The 18,441-nt window shown below is 43.5% G+C and overlaps 1 protein-coding gene across 2 annotated transcripts in view; it reads right to left on the reverse strand.

Annotated features, from left to right (window-relative positions):
* ADGRA1 (adhesion G protein-coupled receptor A1) overlaps positions 1 to 18,441 on the reverse strand; it is a 538,647-nt gene that overhangs the window by 84,609 nt on the left and 435,597 nt on the right. For both annotated transcript variants that reach the window (XM_060241372.1, XM_060241374.1), the window contains 2 exons: positions 11,385 to 11,512; positions 8,925 to 9,048 (listed from right to left, as the gene is read on the reverse strand). In XM_060241372.1, coding sequence (XP_060097355.1) covers positions 8,925 to 9,048; positions 11,385 to 11,512 — 252 coding nt within the window. The remainder of the gene's footprint in view (positions 1 to 8,924; positions 9,049 to 11,384; positions 11,513 to 18,441) is intronic.

The following is an 18,441-nucleotide window of genomic DNA, read 5'->3' on the forward strand; positions in this document are numbered from 1 at the left end:
TTTTTGAAGTGCGGTGACCAAGATTGCACACAGTATTCCAAATGAGACCACACCATCGATTTATACAGGGACATTATGATACTGGCTGATTTGTTTTCAATTCCCTTCCTAATAATTTCCAGCATGGCATTGGCCTTTTTTATTGCAATCGCACACTGTCTTGACATTTTCAGTGAGTTATCTACCACGACCCCAAGATCTCTCTCTTGGTCAGTCTCTGTCAGTTCACACCCCATCAACTTGTATTTGTAGCTGGGATTCTTGGCCCCAATGTGCATTACTTTGCACTTGGCCACATTAGGGGAGGAATGGTGGCTCAGTGGTAGAGCATCTGCTTGGGAAGCAGAAGGTCCCAGGTTCAATCCCCGGCATCTCCAACTAAAAAAGGGTCCAGGCAAGTAGGTGTGAAAAACCTCAGCTTGAGAACCCGGAGAGCCGCTGCCAGTCTGAGTAGACAATACTGACTTTGATGGACCAAGGGTCTGATTCAGTATAAGGCAGCTTCATATGTTCATATGTTCACATTGAACCTCATCTGCCACGTTGACGCCCACTCACCCAGCCTCAATAGATCCCTTTGAAGTTCCTCACAATCCTCTGGTTCTCACCACGCTGAACAATTTAGTGTCATCTAATTGTTTCATCTCATTAGGGTTTGGAGTTTGGTTACATGATGTTGCTGACAAGGAATGAGTGCTGGCTACGTCTAGAAACAAGGCTAAATCTAGAAAAGAGGCCTCCAATCTTGTTGAGTCCTTGCACACTTTTATAATATTGGGAACAAAAAATGGAGACCCATGGAGTGTAAGAGCCAGAAAATGGCTGCCACGGGGTACTGGGTCTGATCATAAAATGTTGGGAAGTTGCAAGCCAAGCATGCTCCTACTATGTATCTGGTTTTCCTGCTCCAGTGAGGTGGAGGAAAACCATATGGTTGCTAGATCCACCTTGTCCATTGGTGGGGGATGAACCAGGATGGCTCTTTGCTTTGTAGCAATTTTTTGCTGTCAAGTCACAGCTGACGTATAACAACCCCATGGGGTCTTCGGAGGAAGAGACTCAGATGTGGTTTGCCATTACCTGCCTCTGAGTCATGCCTGTGATATTCCTTGGAGGTCTCCCTCAAAATAATAGCCAGGGCCGACCCTGCTTAGCTTCTAAGATAGGGCTAGCATGGACTGTTCAGGTCAGGAAACCTCCAGTGGGTTCCATTGTGCTCACTCACAGGTTCCACGTTTGAAGATCACTGATCTAGAGCAAAGAATGGCAAATCAGATCAGTTCCTTTTTGCAGATGGATCACCCTGCCAACAAAAGTCCATATAGTCAAAGCAATGGTATTCCCAGTAGTAATATATGGCTGTGAGAGCTGGATCATAAGGAAGGCAAGCGCAGAAGAATAGATGTTTTTGAGATGGGGTGTTGGAGAGGAATCTTGAGAGTCCCTTGGACTGCAAGAAGATCCAATCAGTCAGTCCTAAGGGAAATCAACCCAGACTGTTCCCTGGAAGATCAGATGCTGAAGCTGAAGCTCAAATACTTCGGCCACCAAATGAGAAGGGAGCACTCACTGGAGAAGATCCTGATGCTGGGAAAGACAGAAGGCAAAAGGAGAAGGGGACAGCAAAAGTGGATAGCTGGACATCATTACTGATGTAACAAATACTAATTTGAGCAGACTTTGGAGGATGGTGGAAGACAGGAGGACCTGGCGTGACTTTGTTCATGAGTTTGCAAAGAGTTGGACTCAACTGTGCGACTGAACAACAACAACAACTCTTTCCCCATTGTTCCAAAACAAGGAAGTATTCCTCTAGCCTCTTCGCTGTTCCAAAACAAGGCAATTCCTCTGGGTGCACAACTGTATCATCCTGAAACCATCCACCACCCCCGATCCGTGGAAAAATTGTTTTCCATAAAACTGGTCCCTCGTGCCAAAAAGGTTGGGGACTGCTGCTTTACATGCCATGGTCAGCTTTCCATTCTAAATCTTTTTTTTAAAAAGAAAACTGGTGGTTAGGCAATATTGCCTCAGCTCAGGCACATCTTGCAAAGCAACAGCAAATGAGTTTTCCAGCAGCCTGTCTCCTTCTCTTATCCGCAGAGTACTGAAAAACAATTCAGCCTTACCTAAACCTAATAAGCTCCAGACAGGACATTTTCTACAAATGTACTGTTTAAAAAAATCTAGTGAGAACAACAAGAAAAATGGAGGAAAGTACTGACTATCTACAGAAATTTACGTGCACAAACACAAAAAGTATTAAGAGGTTCTCTTCCAAAGAACAGACAGGTTAGTTTGTATCAATCAATACAGAGATATCCGCCCTTTCCCTCAGTAGTTCTTGATCTTCCATGCTGGTTTAGGTTGTCAGTTTATAACTGGATTTAAAAAAATCTATGCAGATTTTAAAGATACAGCAGTGTAAGAAAATACCCCTAATATTTAGAACATCGTAGTCACCCGCCTGGTTGCCAGGGTGCCTGGAGACTGAACTCACACACATCTGCTAGGAGAATGTAGGTTTGGCTGCCAGACTGGAAAGCACTTATGAGTACTAACAGCCACAACGCTACAGCAGCACTCCGTGTTTCTGGAGGAGTGCTAGCAAGAAGAACGGATGGTTTCCAGTCACTTCATGCGAACACCATCTCTATCGTTGGAGCGGAAGAAGGTGCGCTGCTAGGAGCTATCCAGGCCATGCGGTTTTCAGCCTTGACCATAGAATCCACTTTGGGAGGCTAACACCAGCTATCTTCCAGCAGTACCAAGACGCCATTTTAGCAAAGCGGGAGGCTCACGTACTCAACAGATGTCACCCAGCCATGAGGCCATCAAGCTTATCTAGGCGTGGACCCTGCCGGACCGCCTAAGCCTTTGTCCAACGGAACTAAGGACAAAGACTGGTGTCAAGAAGAACACTGAGGAAGAGGAAGACCATCTTCAGCCAGAGCCATGTTCCTTTGTGTAAACCGGGTGTTACCTTAGGTAACAATTTGGCCACCTTTTAAGATAAGATTAATAGTCTTAAGCACCCCTCCACCCAGTGCTTTCCCCCATTCTTCTCCCCAACGGTCATCTTGGAGCATCCCCACCCTGGCCCATTGTTACCTGGAGGTCCAACCAGGTAACCCAGGTCCAAGCTTGTTCATTGGTCAGTTAGCGACACCCAATTAGGTGCCACCAATTAACTTGCTATTGGCTACTGCAGAAGTCCAGCCCTTATGGTCACTGCAGAGCCTCCCCTTTTTCCACCCCTGTACTTTCCATCCCCTGAGGGTCCAAGGTAGTCTATATAACCTGTGACCCAGCTCCCCACACATGTGCATCTAGCAGTACCCCAGTTCTGCTGTCTAGATTCATCCCCGATTCTTGGGTCCTATTTTCCCCGTCCTCTTTTGTCGCCATTGGAGCCTTCCTTGAAGACTACGATCGGTAATTATCACTCTGTTTGTCTATCCATGTGTTGTCTCTATCTCTCTCTCTATTTTTCCTAGGACTGTATGTATGTTTCATGAGTATATTGCCTTGTATGTATGCCTATATTTTTCTGGAATAAATTTTAATTGTTTTAACTTAATTAGATAAATTTATAGCATTATATAGCTTGATAAATTTAAGCATTAATTTCTGGACGTGGATCCTGTATACATAGATAAAAGATCCTGATTAAGCCAGGTGCCCACCTGACAATTCCGCAACCTCGTTTTGAGGGCATTTTGGCTTACAGCAGCCCCGTCAGTGTCTAGACCAGGGGTGACTAAACTGCAGCTTGGGAGCCACACGTGGCTCTGTCACACATATTGTATGGCTCTTGAAGTCCCCACCAGTCCATTGGATGGCTTGGAGAAGGCATTTGTCTCTTTAAGTCACTTCTCTAAGCCAAGCCAGCTGGAGAATGGTGGAGCTTGGAGAATGAGTTTAAAGTTAAAGTTGCTTTCTTTCAGTCTCTCCTTCCCTCCACCCTCTCCTATCTAATCTCCTTCCTTCCTCTGATGTATATTCCATGTGGCTCTTACGTTAAGCAAGTCTGGCCACCCCTGGTGTAGACCTACACTGTTTACTGGCTCACAGCCCCCCAAGCCGTACTGGATAGAGACTTAGCTATCCCTGTCTAGATCATATGTGAAGTGTTGTGCCAGCTCTGCTTTCTTGTTGGAGCTTCCTTTTTGTCACTGCATCTCTCCACTATCCTGTTCACCCATAGGATTACTGTCTATGTAGTTCCATTTGCTTCAGCCTCCTGGTTTTTTTGGTTAGGGCCTCCCTCACATGGTTGTCTTACTTCATCTCAAAGCATACAGCTCCTTCTGAACTTCAGCACTGAGCAAGAGGTGGGAGCTCCATAATGAAAGATCAGATCTTTGTATATGAGAGAGGTCATGACTGAAGATTTCTTCTCATCTAAAAGCATCCCTGGATGGAAGGACTACCTGCACATGCCTAAAGTAGGGATGACTATAAGTATATCCCATCTTTACAAAATTAAACTAGTGGGTGGGGAGGAGATAAAGCCAACACCTCCTGTTCTGTATCTCACTGAGGATTACTGTTTGACGTGTTCGATTTCACCAAGCAAGGTGACTAGTTCCTTGGTGAATATTTAGAAGTACCTTATATTAAGCACAGGAGCCCCGTGGCGCAGAGTGTTAAAGCTGCAGTATTGCAGTTCTAAGCTCTGCTCACGACCTGAGTTCGATCCCCGGCGCAAGCTGTGTTTTCAGGTAGCCGGCTTGAGGTTGACTCAGCCTTCCATCCTTCCAAGGTCGGTAAAATGAGTACCCAGCTTGCTGAGGGGAAAGTGTAGATGACTGGGGAAGGCAATGGCAAACCACCCCGTAAAAAGTCTGCCGTGAAAACGTTGTGAAAGCAACGTCACCCCAGAGTCAGAAACAACTGGTGCTTGCACAGGGGACCTTTCCTTTTTCCTTTTCCTTATATTAAGCACAAGATGAAATGTTTCCATCATCTACTGCTCTCATTACTGCTGTAAATGCACAGATATTCACACCTACAACGGAACATTCACATGAAGTTATCACCCTTAGTATCTCTGAATCAGAAAAAAGTGGTGGGGGGGTTTTGGGGGTAACGGCTTGGCAAGCATGAGGAGAAAAAAAAATGTAAGACACAGTCAAGGAGGTAGAGAAGTCTGTACCTTCCTGTCCACACTCTTCCCAATCACGTTTTTGAGACAAATTTTCAAGAAATATAACAAAGCAAATTTGGGGAAACTGCAGCGGTGCCAGACAACCATATATGCAGAACATTCAAATATAGTCTTATAGGGTTTGGGGGGGGGGAAGGGAACAGGATATGCAAAGGAAAACCTCTATGGTAAAATAACCCTCCTCTCCAAAACAGGATTGTAAATCAGCTCCAAACTATAGTTTACAATCTTGGTTTGGAGGGGAAGCACAAAGATCAGTTTTAACGTAATACCCAACCAGGGTTCACGTTGAATCATAAGTCACTGAGTTGGAACATGCAAGAGGAGGCAGGAGCAGAGGGGACAGAGTGGTAGTGTGGGTTTGTTAACATAATATAGAACCATGGCTTATTGTCCCATCTGGACCAACCTATAGATACATTAAAAGGTAAAGGTAGGGGGTTGGACTAGATGACCCTGGAGATCCCTTCCAACTCTATGATTCTATGATTCTATACATACATACATACAAACACACACACACATATACACACACACATATATATAAAAAGGTAAAAGTAGTCCCCTGTGCAAGCACCAGTTGTTTTTGACTCTGGGATGACATTGCTTTGACAACTTTTTCACAGCAGACTTTTTACGGAGTGGTTTGCCATTGCCTTCCCCAGTCATCTACACTTCCCCCCCAGCAAGCTGGGTACTCATTTTACCGACCTCGGAAGGATAGAAGGCTGAGTCAACCTGGAGCCGGCTACCTGAACCGAGCTTCCACTGGAATCGAACTCAGGTCATGACCAGAAGGCTCTGACTGCAGTACTGCAGCTTTACCACTCGGCGCTATGGGGCTCGTGTATATGCATTGTTCTGCATGTTCATAACATCCTATGAGAAAATCTAAGTGGAGTGTTGAAAAAATATAACTTTTTAGGTCATCCAGAGAGAACTGCTGCAACGAGATTAAATATATATGATTGACAAAAAAAGTAATTTAAAACAGCCGATTTTGTCCAAAACCAAAAGAATAATTTCCAAATTAATTTTGAAAAGGAAAAGCAGATTACTATTGTCAGTGAAGATTTATTACAGGGGATATTACTACATATTTTCATAAGCTAAAAGCAAAATGTGATTCTCTTCCAAACTAACAACAGGATGAAGGCATAACTTTGTGTGGTGTTACAGACTACACAGACTTACAGCTTTCTCAGATTAAAGGGAAACAAATGAGAGATCACCCATACGATCATTATCAATCAGTTATATCTAGGATTGCCAAGTATGGGTTGGAAAATATCTGGAGACTGCCAAAAATGTCACTGCTGATCCTTGACTCTTTAAAGGGTTTAAAAGCTCACTTTCTGGAACTAAATCAGATGGTTCAAGGGTTAAATAAGGAGAGAGATAAGAAAATGAGTTGCAATGGACTTCCCTCTTATGCTGGGAATTCTAGACTGGAAAAGGGAATACATACAGCTGGAAATCAAATAAACAATAAAGGGCCATCACAGGAATTGATACTACACCAAACAAGATCTGCCTGACAATATCTGGATGCAGAGGACTTATGCCACCTTGGGGTGATAAACAACAGGCTATAAGGCATCTTCTGAATGAAAGCTGTACCTGAAGACTTTGGGGGTGGAGCTGGGAAAGGGAGGGGTTTGGGGAGGGGAGGGGCCTCAGCATGGTACAATGCCACTGAGTCCACTTTTCAAAGCTGATCTCTGCCAGCTGGAGATCAGTTGTAAAAGCGGGAGATCTCCAGGCCCCACCTGAAGGCTGGCAACCCTAGCTATATCTGAAGAGTTTTAACAAATGGATATATATTTCAAAAACCAGAAGTGTCAATTCTGCATCTGTTAAGTAAAATTTAATCATTGGATTTATTGATATTTGAAGGAGATTCTGAGACAAGGGCAGAAAATGTACGAAAAAAAATAGTCAAAGGCTACATCATAAAGTGGTTGGTCTAGACATATCATCATTGAGAAATGGGTCACTTAAACACTCCTTCCCCCCAGTCATCTGATGAGGCAAACCTTTTTATGTAATACCATACAGACACCAATTCTCCAAACGTTCCAATCTGGAAATCCATGTTTTACCTCTGAGAATTGCTATGATGCTTTGCTCTAAATTCAGGCCTCTTAGAATCCTGAAACGACAGACCCAAGATCTTTCTAAGGCCTGCCACACTCTCCAACACATTTCTGAAGGATCTCTCAGCAATGGTTGCCATCCTCCAGGTGGCACCTGGAGATCTCCCAGTATCACAATTGATCCTTAGACTACAGAAATCAGTTCTCCTGAAGCAAATGGCTGCTTTGGAGGGTAGATTGTATGGCATTATACCCTGCTGAGGTCCATCCCTTCACCAAACTCCACCCACCTCAACCTCTACTCCACCCCCCCAAATCTCCAGGTATTTCCCAACCTTACTCAGGGCTTATGAAATATCTCATGAAACCATATATCTCCACACCACTGTTTGTTCAACAGTCTGCCATCAGACTGAAGTTCAACCAAACCAGGGTTTACTGTGACATTTGAATGTAGCATTGGAATTTGGACCAGAAAAATCACTGGTTTGAATCTCATATCCACCAAGTCTCATTCTCAGTCCTCATCCCAACTACAGTGTGGGGATAAGAGCATGGACTTTCCATAAAGTACTTTTGTAAGGTTTACTGAGCATTGCATATTCAGTACTATTCTAGCCTAGGGAAGTAACAGGCAGTCATGAAACTTGCTTTAAAGAAACACTGATCTAAAATGTAATCTCATTGCAAATTCTCTCTGAAACGAAACACAACAAAGCTCCAGCCCTTCCACTTTTTTATTTCATTCAAGGAACAGTTCTATTTTTAAAACAAGATACTCAAAAGTGTACTTAGTAATGACATGTTAAGAGCTGATGATATAATTTAAAAGGCTTAGAAGTACTTAACAAGAACGCTCTCGATACAAGATCGGAAGGAGAATTACAAATAATAAACATTCTTCTAAACGGAAGGAGGGAAATAGCTTTGCAGTGCTGGTTGTACAACACAAGAAAGAATGAAGTTAATAAACTTACAATCCTATGCATATATATTTCCAAGTTAGCTCCATTAGATCAGTAGGACTTCCTTCTCAATAAATATGGTTAGGAGAATTTTCCGGGCCTAGTAAACCAAATCACATTCCCTGTCTGCATTCTTGTGCTTTAAGATTCAGGTCAACCTTTGTGTCCCAAATAGGACTGAAAATATATGAGGGTTGCCAGGGCTATCCCAGAGAGTAATGTATCACCTCTCTAAGAATTACCAGAAACTCTGTGATAAAGCCGGAGCTTTCAGTGATTCCTATAGAGAACTGATGTCAATGTCACTTCCAGAGAATTCTCAGTAGTAACATCAGTCCTCTCTAGAAATAATCAGAAGCTCTGTGGTTTTACCATGGTTTCTCCAGTTTTACCGCAGAGTTTCTGGCAATTCCTGGAGAGGTGTGACATCACTTCTGGATTTCTCCTGGAAGTGGTGTTACACCATAGGCTCAATGGCCTTTTTGTAATTTTATTTTCCTCCTGCCATTGAAGTGATGCCTGAAAACAGACACTGAAGGGACAGATCCCCTTACTTGAGGACTGGCAACTCCAGAATGTATTTATCTATCCATCCTTCATCTATTGGCATAAAAAGTACTAATGTAATTAGCATGTAAAATGCAAAGCTCTCCCCATTATAAAACAAAAGCCAATTGTAAGGCATACACTCACCGCTTGACAGACAATGGGATATTTTACACGATTTATTCCACCAGCGAAAACAGCAAAAGTGAGAGCAGTATGGAAACAGAAGTTGAGAAGCATGTGCCAGCCTTTTCTGCTGATTCGAATGGTGCTGTGCAAAGTTAACATAAAAGCAAAGTCATATAGCTGTTTTTATAGAAATTCCAACAATAATTTTTAAATACACTGCCAGAGCTTCAAACTTGGGGGAACTTCTATAGACAATCAGAGATGTCTGAGGCAGTGCCAAAATTGCCATCTAGCTTCAATAAACCTTGCTTTCATGGACAGAACATTCTAGAATAGCAGGCATGGCTGGCCTCAAACTGGTACATTTTGGGTCTGCCAGCCTCCAGGTGAGGCCTGGAGATCCCCCGCTTTAACAAGTGATCAGCTGGCAGAGATCAGCTCCCCTGGAGAAAATGGCTGCTTGAAAGGGTGGACTCTCATTGTATAATAGGCTTCCCAATCCCCAGGTCCCAGAGGGGGATCCCCCGGTTTTACAGACCTTCCTCCCTCCCCCAGCCAGCTGGTCGGCGGGGGAAGCCCCACCCCCACAGACATCATGCACCTCCATGAACAATTGCCATAGGGAATGATGAGGAATTGATCTGCGGGTATCGGGGGCTCTGGGGGGGCTGTTTTTTGAGATAGAGGCACTATATTTTCAGTATAGCATCTAGTGCCTCTCCTCAAAATACCTCCCAAGTTTCAAAAAGATTGGACCAGGGGGTCCAATTCTATGAGCCCCCAAAGAAGGTGCCCCTATCCTTCATTATTTCCTATGGAAGGAAGGCACTTAAAAAGATGTGCAGTCCCTTTAAATGTGATGGCCAGAACTCCCTTTAAGTTCAATTATGCTTGTCACACCCTTGCTCTTTGCTCCGCCCCAATGTCTCCTGGCTCCACCCCCAAAGTCCCCATATATTTCTTGAATTGGACGGCAACCCTATTGTATAATGCTGAGGCCCCTCCCATCCCCAAATCCCACTCTCTCCCAGCTCCAGCCCCAAAGTCTCCAGGTATTTTCCAACACAGACCTGGCAACCCTAGTAACTTTGGCACCATATCTCAAATCACTGCATTACAGCCATATTGAATTCCGAACATCATTGCTCTTTGAATCTGTGGTCATAAACGAGGTATCGCATAATCTCCTATCCTGAGATGACTCAAAGGCAAGGAAAGCATGCGTTTAATCAGTGGCTCTCTCTCTCTCTTTGTGCTTTAGCATTCAATTAGCCATTTGAACGTGCAAACAAAACAGAGCCGGAAGCAACTTTTAAGAGGCTGTTATGCAAACAAGCCCTCAGAAAGATATACTACCTCCAGAACAACAAATGCAGTTTTTACATTAAGCTCAATTAACAATGAGGTAAATATTAATTTATTTGTTGTTGTCTTTGTATCCCACACTTTTCCTCTAAGGAGTTCAAGCCAGGCAAGCTCAGTTTATTAGCTTCAGAGCTGGCCTATTCAGTTTATTAGCGTCAGAGCTGGCATTAGCATTCTCATGACGAAACAAAAAGTAATATAAAATGAGGGTTATCCTCAAATCTGTTAGGGTCAAACTACACATTACTTTTGACACATTATCACCATAGAAAGTTAGATGGTTTTGCATGGGAATTCATGCGCGCAGGATCCTGATCCAAATCAAGACCACAGCAAGAGGGGAGAAAAGACTCTTGTCATCCTCTTGTGACATCTTCCCCACCCATAACAGACTGGGTTGGGTGGGAAATAGACAGTGTTTGTCCTTTTGGTAGCTACATGTATATTGATGGGCTATATAAACAGCTGCCAATGGGCTAAAATGTACCGCCCCCCCTGGCCATTTTGCTTCAGGAAGACAGCTTTCCCCAGCACTTCAGTTCCAAAACCAACACTCACCTCTAAATGGTGGGTTGGCCCCCTTGGGGCCAGGGAGGACTTCTAGTCTCACAGTCCTAACATTATCACATTTTCTGTGCACTGATATCCATTCTGCTTTTTGGTGACCTACTTCTAGGGGAGCTGCTGATGTCAGCAGGAAGTCTGGAGACTCTCTGCCAGGCTCCCAGGTCCTCCTGTGCTATTGTAATGCTCTAACCACTACAGTACAAACCACTTCATTCAGATTCAAATCCTGGCACATCCAGTTAAAGGAAATTAGGTAATGTGCTGAGAAATACATGCTATTGCTTGGTACCCATGAAGCCCTGTTGTCAGTATGAATAGACACAAGATAAGCCAATTGAACCAGGTCAATATTGTTTGATGGTCAAAACCATCTAGGCAGATTCTTGGCACCAGAAGATAGACCACAATTTTCACCACTGCCCAGGACAAGTGTGTCTGTGTGCATATGCTAGATGGGGGGAGATTGCGTTTAGTTCATTTTTTACGCAGCAAAGAAAATACATTCTGGCTCCAGTAATTCTTAGCAACTGGCATAATTCTTCTTACCTGTGATGCACAATGTAGGTGATAATTGAAGCAAACAGGCACAACAGCATGACAGCAGTACATGCATAGACCACAGGGTGCAGGAACTCCCCAGGGTACTGGGGAAGGGTCAACACTGTCTTCAGATCCTGCCAAGGGAGAAAAACAACATGGATTCATCTTCTAAAAATGAGAGCAAGCCAGACTCCTAGCCTCTCTGTCTTCTTTCTAGACCAGAATTATAGTGGAGCTTTTCAATTATGGTTTAATAACGGTTGTGGTCTTTGGTCATCAGTCTTCATACTGGAAAGGAAGGCCAATGTGTTTCAGCCGCATTGCCTTGGCCACCACTAGCACTAGGATTGCCAGGTCCCCACAGGTTACCAGTGAGGGATGAAGGGCAGGGTTGCCAGATCTAGGTTAGGAAATTCCTGGAGATTTGAGGATGAAGCCTGGGGAGGACAGGGACCTCAGTGAGGTACAATACCATACAGTCCACCCTCCAAAGCATCCATTTTCTTCAGGGGAACTGATCTCTGTAGTCTGAAGATAGGGATCCCCAGGTCCCACCTGGAGGCTGGCATCCATATTTGTGTGTCTGAAGGTGAATCCTGTGCTTCATCTAGCTCTACACGCGGCTGGACTAAACAATTTTATTTCTTTACATATTCAGTTATTTGGGAGAAAAGGACAGCAATCACGTAACACGCCCCTTCTCTCAGCTATATTTGATGTCTGTTTATTTCTTGAACATGTAAATGAGCATAACAATCTGAAGTGAATTCAAGTCGTCTGCTCTTGGACTATTAACTGTAAAAGGCAGCATACAAAAGTCCTAATCTGCATGGGCCACTACAGCTTCTTTCATATGCAGGATGATATCCTTATGCCTGATGAACGGCTTGTCATTTTCAGCTGAACAGAGGCAAGTCCTTTTAAGACTTTCATTTCTTCACCACCACATTATTTCCATAGGAAAGTCTGACAACGTATCTGTAAATGGATTCTCCAAGTGGATTCTTGAAATTCCTCATAAGTGCCCATTTTAAAACAACAGCTGAGAAGCAATGAAGCAGAGCCAAAAGACGGCGCAAGGAGCCAGAGACAGACATGCTATAGTATGTGATCAACTGCACTGTGTGTGCCATTTTCCTTGCTGCTACTGTGACCGCTACTGCCACTAAGAAAAAAAAAATTTGTTATTTGTGTGTTTTTATTGACATTAAATTGGACTTTGCTTCAGATCTAGCTTTAAAAATATAACTATTTACTGACAAAAACAAATCACAATAAATGAATAGACAAGCCTGCAGGGAACATCCATTCAGAAGCTGCTGATTCCTCAGGGGACAAAACTTGGCCCAGAGCCTCCCAATAATGTCATGACTGGTCTTCCTTCCTGGCAACCACTTTATGCTAAAACTCCTTTCTCAAAACTTCAAAACAGCCTGCAGGCTCCACAGTCATGGGGATCCCAGTTTTATAATACCAATTAAAACAAACGAGTCTGTTAAACACAAATGACAGCACAAGTACTATATAAGTCTACCATTGGCCTCCATTAAAAGATGGGGAAGGCCCTTCTGTCTTACTATTCTTCTTAAAGCCAGGAGTGAACTGGTTTGGTAAGCCTCCTTAACGAATAGGGTTGCCAAGTCCAGTTCGATAAATATCTGGGGACTTTGGGGATGGACCCAGGAGTTTTTGGGGGTGGAGCAAGGAGTCATTGGGGGTGGAGTCAGGAGCAAGGTTGTGACAAGCATAATTGAACTCCAAATGGAGTTCTGGTCATTACATTTAAAGGGACTGCACACCTTTTAAATGCCTTCCTTCCACTGGAAATAATGATGGATAGGGGCACCTTCTTTTGGAGCTCATAGAATTGGACCCCCTGGTCCAATCGTTTTGAAACTTGGAGGGTATTTTGGGGAGAGGCACTGGATGCTATGCTGAAACTTTGGTGTCTCTACCTCAAAAAACAGCCCCCCAGAGCCCCAGATACTCACAGATCAATTCTCTATTATACCCTAGGGCAGGGGTGGCCAACGGTAGCTCTACAGATTTTTTTTGCCTACAACTCCTATCAGCCCCAGCCATAGGCCATGCTGGCTGGGGCTGATGGGAGTTGTAAGCAAAAAAATCTGGAGAGCTACCATTGGCCACCCCTGCCCCAGGGAATCAGTCTTCACAGGGAATAATGGAGTGCCCAGCAGACATTCCCTGCCCCCTCCTTTCTGGTGACCCTGAAGTGGGGAGAGGGCCTCCAAACCAAGGGGTCCCCTGCCCCCACCTGGGGATTGGAAACCCAATTAACAAGATGCTTCGCAACAGAACTGGCTCTTAAGAGTTGCCAACTTGCAAGTGGCACCCAGAGATCTCCCACTACTACAATTGATCTCCAGACAACAGAGAAAATGGCTGCTTTGGAGTATGGACTCTATGGCACTATACCATGCTGAGATCTCTCTCTCTCTAAACCCCATCCTTCTGAGGTTCCATCCACCAAATCTTCAGGTGTTTCCCATCCCAGAGCTGCCAACCCTTCAGCCATTGCCAGAAGGCCCACGATGTGATCTCAGCCTGCACTGGGCCTTTGCTGCCTGCAGTACCACAGCAGGCATGGCTGATAAAGCTAGGGTGGCCAATGGCCATTGGGAGGACTAGGGGAGACTTGAGGGCACCAGGGGTGGAATTCTAGCAGGAGCTCCTTTGCATATCAGGCCACAAACCCCTGATGTAGCCAATCTTCCATGAGCTTACAAAAAAGAGCCTTGTAAAGCTCTTGGAGGATTGGCTATATCAGGGTTGTGTGCCTAATATGCAAAGGAGCTCCTGCTAGAATTCCACCCCTGGAGGGCACCATCAGCGATGGCACTTCTGGAGCCCCACTGCTGGAGGAAGTTACCTGAGATGACATTTCCTTATCTTAGTTAACTTCTGTCTATTATAGTTCAAGGTAAAGGAAATTAATGTCTTTATAGCTGGCTATTATTACAACACACTAGATGTTTTTGACTGGTATTTCAGACAGTTATAAAGATATGGTCCTTTCCTACCCAGCACTTCTATGACTTTTGCTGTTATCTCTGCCTTCATGTATTACCATCAGGATGCAGAATTTTTGGATTTAGGAATACATGTTCTTTATATAACCTGAAGATATTGTTCTGTACCCAGGATCTTGTCAGTGCTCTGTTTCTCATAATTTATAATTTGTACATGCTCAATTGTAGAAAGATCATTGTCTGTACCACCTGTTATTTTGCATTGTTCATATTAGTGGATAGTATACCTTACATTTGCAAATATATCACAGTAATTTTACTTCTGGGTAACTTATCTTTATTATTCCATAGTGTAGTGTAATCTTTCAGGTATGTTTTGTTATTATTCCATACCTACTAGGCCTAGATTTTGCCTCTGTTGTCTTGTCTTTTGAGGATCTTTTTCTTCTTTTTGGCCTTGTCATTTTGTTCATCATTTGAGCTTTTCAAATAAATTTCTTTCACTTTATGGCCTTTTGGCCTTACCATATTCAAATTTTCCACTTATGTTTGTTTATGTATATCAGCCAAACAAGGACACACCATGCATCTAATTAAGTGGCAAAGTTTTATGGCACAATACATTTGTTAGCATAAGATGACACAAGGTTAATTTTAGTTTTTCCTACCTGGCAGATTGCATATATTTCCTGCTTTTCTGCCTTCCCCCTTGGTAAGTACACCCCTCATCACCCGCCTGCTTGACTGAAGGACCTGGCAATTCTATTTCCAAGACAGTAGAGTTGCCATTCCCCATGTCCAGGCAGGGATACCCCCCTCCGTTTTTGGGGGGCTTCTACCTGCCCCCACGCACTGATGTCACATGCAAGTAACATTATCACATCTGTCAGGGCTGCTCCTGCCCTACCCCAGCATGATTGGGTGGAATCATGTCTCATCTCTATTTTGGTGGGCTCCCACCAGTCGCCATTGCTGGGGCAGATCTTTTCCCATCCCTGGAGACTGCCCAAGGTCTCAGATAGGCCAAGAGAGGCTGGCTCTACCTCTTATTTAAGTCCTGATGCTGTGGGTCAGGACAGACAGGTGTTGGCCAACTGCTCTGAAGCTGACCTGTGTGTCTGTCAGGCCACACCACCCTGCTTTGAAGTAGGGCGGGGCTGGCTTGATGTGCTGATTTACTTTGGGCCCATCTCACCCTAGTGGGGGCTCTCCCCTCTAGCTCACTCGAATCGAATGAACTTTATTACAGTCATAGACCAATATAAAAACTACGACACATCATATAAAACCCTCTTAAAATACCTAAGATAGTATAAAATACCCTCCTAAAAAACATAAAATACTTGAACATTCCCCACCTATACAATCCAAGATAACTAAAATATAATTTAACCGATTTTAAAATTCAAGTCAGTTCCAATTTATATAAATCCTTTAAATCAGAGTATATAAAAACATTTATAAACTAAAATTCCAAGAGGTCATACAAGACATGCAGTTTCTTGTTTCTTAGTATGGAACTTCACAAGATAGTGGCAAAATTTGGCTATCTGTCTAGAGATAGTTGGACTTGCATCCACCAAAAGTTTCTCCAAACATGCCTCATCCGCGTCTGCCATTGGTTTAACTACAAACGGGGAAACAAACCTATCCCTCTGTACCTGGTGGAAAGGGCATCGAAAAAACATATGGGTCATCGACTCCACCTCTCCCATAGCACAAGGACAGCGTCGGTCTTCATACGGGACTTTTCTATATTTCCCTTCTAGCACCTTTGAGGGCATGGCTGCACATCGAGCCAACGTAAAGGCTCTTCTGTGGGCTGGTACCTCCAAATAAAAAAAGTACTTGGCCGTCCTCATAACATATTTGGTCTCAGTAGATGCTAAAAAAGAGGGGGCCTGTTCTAGATCCCTTTGTCTCCCTATATCGCAGATTCTTTGTTTGATAATACTTTTTGCTCACTCAGATGGAGAGCTATGACCACTAGTGACTCTGCCCACTGCTTTATATTCCCAGGGCTGGGGCCTGGCTCTGCTCCGCTTACCTCTGGGACTTCCCTCACAGGCTGGCTTGGCAGGAAGAAGAAAGATAAGTTTGATGCTGTTGACTCCCCATTGGGGTCCTGGTGGTTGGGAGGGGCTGGTTGCTCTGCAGGGGCTAGAGTGTGGTGGATCCCCATGGCCCCACCCCCCATGTGATGATGTCACTTCTAGGTGACATCCGTCACTTCTAGGTGACATCCCTACCCACTCATGGAATGCCCCACAGTAAGATGAAGGGACCTGGCAACCCTAATGATGCTGTATCTGTCTAATGCTGTATTTAATTTAAAAGGCTTCCAAGTCAGTTTTGCTCTAGGCATCTGGAAACCTCTGGATGGCCGTATGCTAATTGCAAGTGCTGCATTTGAAGGTGTTGAACTTCTGCTGTTGCATATTTAGGCTGCTATTTTGCATCTCTTTATACCTCCAGAAATGTAAGAATGCGACTCTCAGCAGAGAAGTGCAACCCAAGTGTTCAGTAGTGGCTCCACTGCCTGTGAACTAGCAAAAAACTAGCTAAACAAACAAACAAAACAAAAAAACCCTAGAGGAGCTTTTAAAACTTCCACTAGTGTAAAGATTGTTTTGGGCTATGGAGTCTGGAAGTTGAGTTGCAATTCTGTTCTCAGCACACTCACACGTTAGAATGCATATTACATTATAGAAACCATTAACTGATTTGCAGCAAGTAACAAGGTAAGTGCTTTCATGATATTGCTGTATCTCTTCTTGGAAAAGGAACACCTCTTACCCATAAAGTGATAACTAAATGGCTGCTCTCTAAATACATTAACAGAAGGTACAAACAAAACAGTATTGGGATAATAGCAAGCTCAAAAGCAGGTCATGTACACAGTCCCACTGACCATATTCAGGAGCTGTGTGTAAATGTGCATGGCCCAGTATTCATCTCAACCTATTATGCTTAAGTGGCTCCATGAAAGCAAATGCCATATATCTTGCTGAGCAGAGCCATTTTTGCTAACCGAAGGAAGTTGTGAACAATCAAGCCATTAAAAGCCCTTTTCATTTCAAACCTGTCCTAATTTTATCTTTGCTTTCAGTTTTGATCCCGTACAGAAAACCTGTCATGTGACAAAACTTTTAGCTCAAGTACTACAACGTATTAATGACACTGCAAATACTCTTTATTCGAGTTCTGTACGCAGGAAACTGATTTTATTATAGATACATGATAAATTAATCTCATCTGCCTTTTAATGATAATTAAATCTTATTGATCAGTCAGCCTCCCCGAGTGATCCCCTGAGAGAAAAAGCAAGCCAAAGATAAAGATAATTTTCTCAAACAGAATGCAAACTAGTATAATTGTACATCATATCTGAACAAGGCAGTTTTCTGATTTTATTTCCTAGAGGCGAACATAGAAGACACGAAAGTTGGTAATATATAACAAGCAAGGGAGGTGTTTTTTAAATGAAAAACCTGGAAAATAAATATTTAGTATGGCCGCAAATGGACAAAGAAAAAGAGGAGGGAGCCCTTAGTGATAAGGAACAGAAAAACAATTATTACATATGCCTTTTCACTTCTGAGCCAGTACTTATCAAACAGCTTAAAATAACTGAAGGACAATAGAAAAAAAATCTCAGAAAAATCCATAATACATGGAAATTCTATATAAATGTTTAAGTCATAGAAAGAGACAGCTTTGAAGGATACCTTCAAAGTAAATATCATGAATAATGAAGATAGGATTGCCAGGTCCTTCCTGGCAACTGGCAGGAGATGGGGGGACTTACTGGGAGAAACAGGGAGGCCCATCTGATGTGCAGTGGCATGTCTACATCACTGACCATATGACCTGGAAGTTATATCATCACTTTTGGGATGTCAAGGTGACACTCTGGTAATTGAGCAAAAACTCTATGGTAGATTTGGCTTCAACCATGAAGTTTTTGCCGAAATACCAGAGTGCCGTCCCGATGACCTGGACATGATGATGTCATTTCCAGGTTATGTGGGCAGTGATGTAGACATGTTGCTGCATGTTGGATAGCTCTCCCT

Source organism: Heteronotia binoei, chromosome 6 (assembly GCF_032191835.1).
Source record: "Heteronotia binoei isolate CCM8104 ecotype False Entrance Well chromosome 6, APGP_CSIRO_Hbin_v1, whole genome shotgun sequence".
Classification (NCBI taxonomy): domain Eukaryota; kingdom Metazoa; phylum Chordata; class Lepidosauria; order Squamata; family Gekkonidae; genus Heteronotia; species Heteronotia binoei.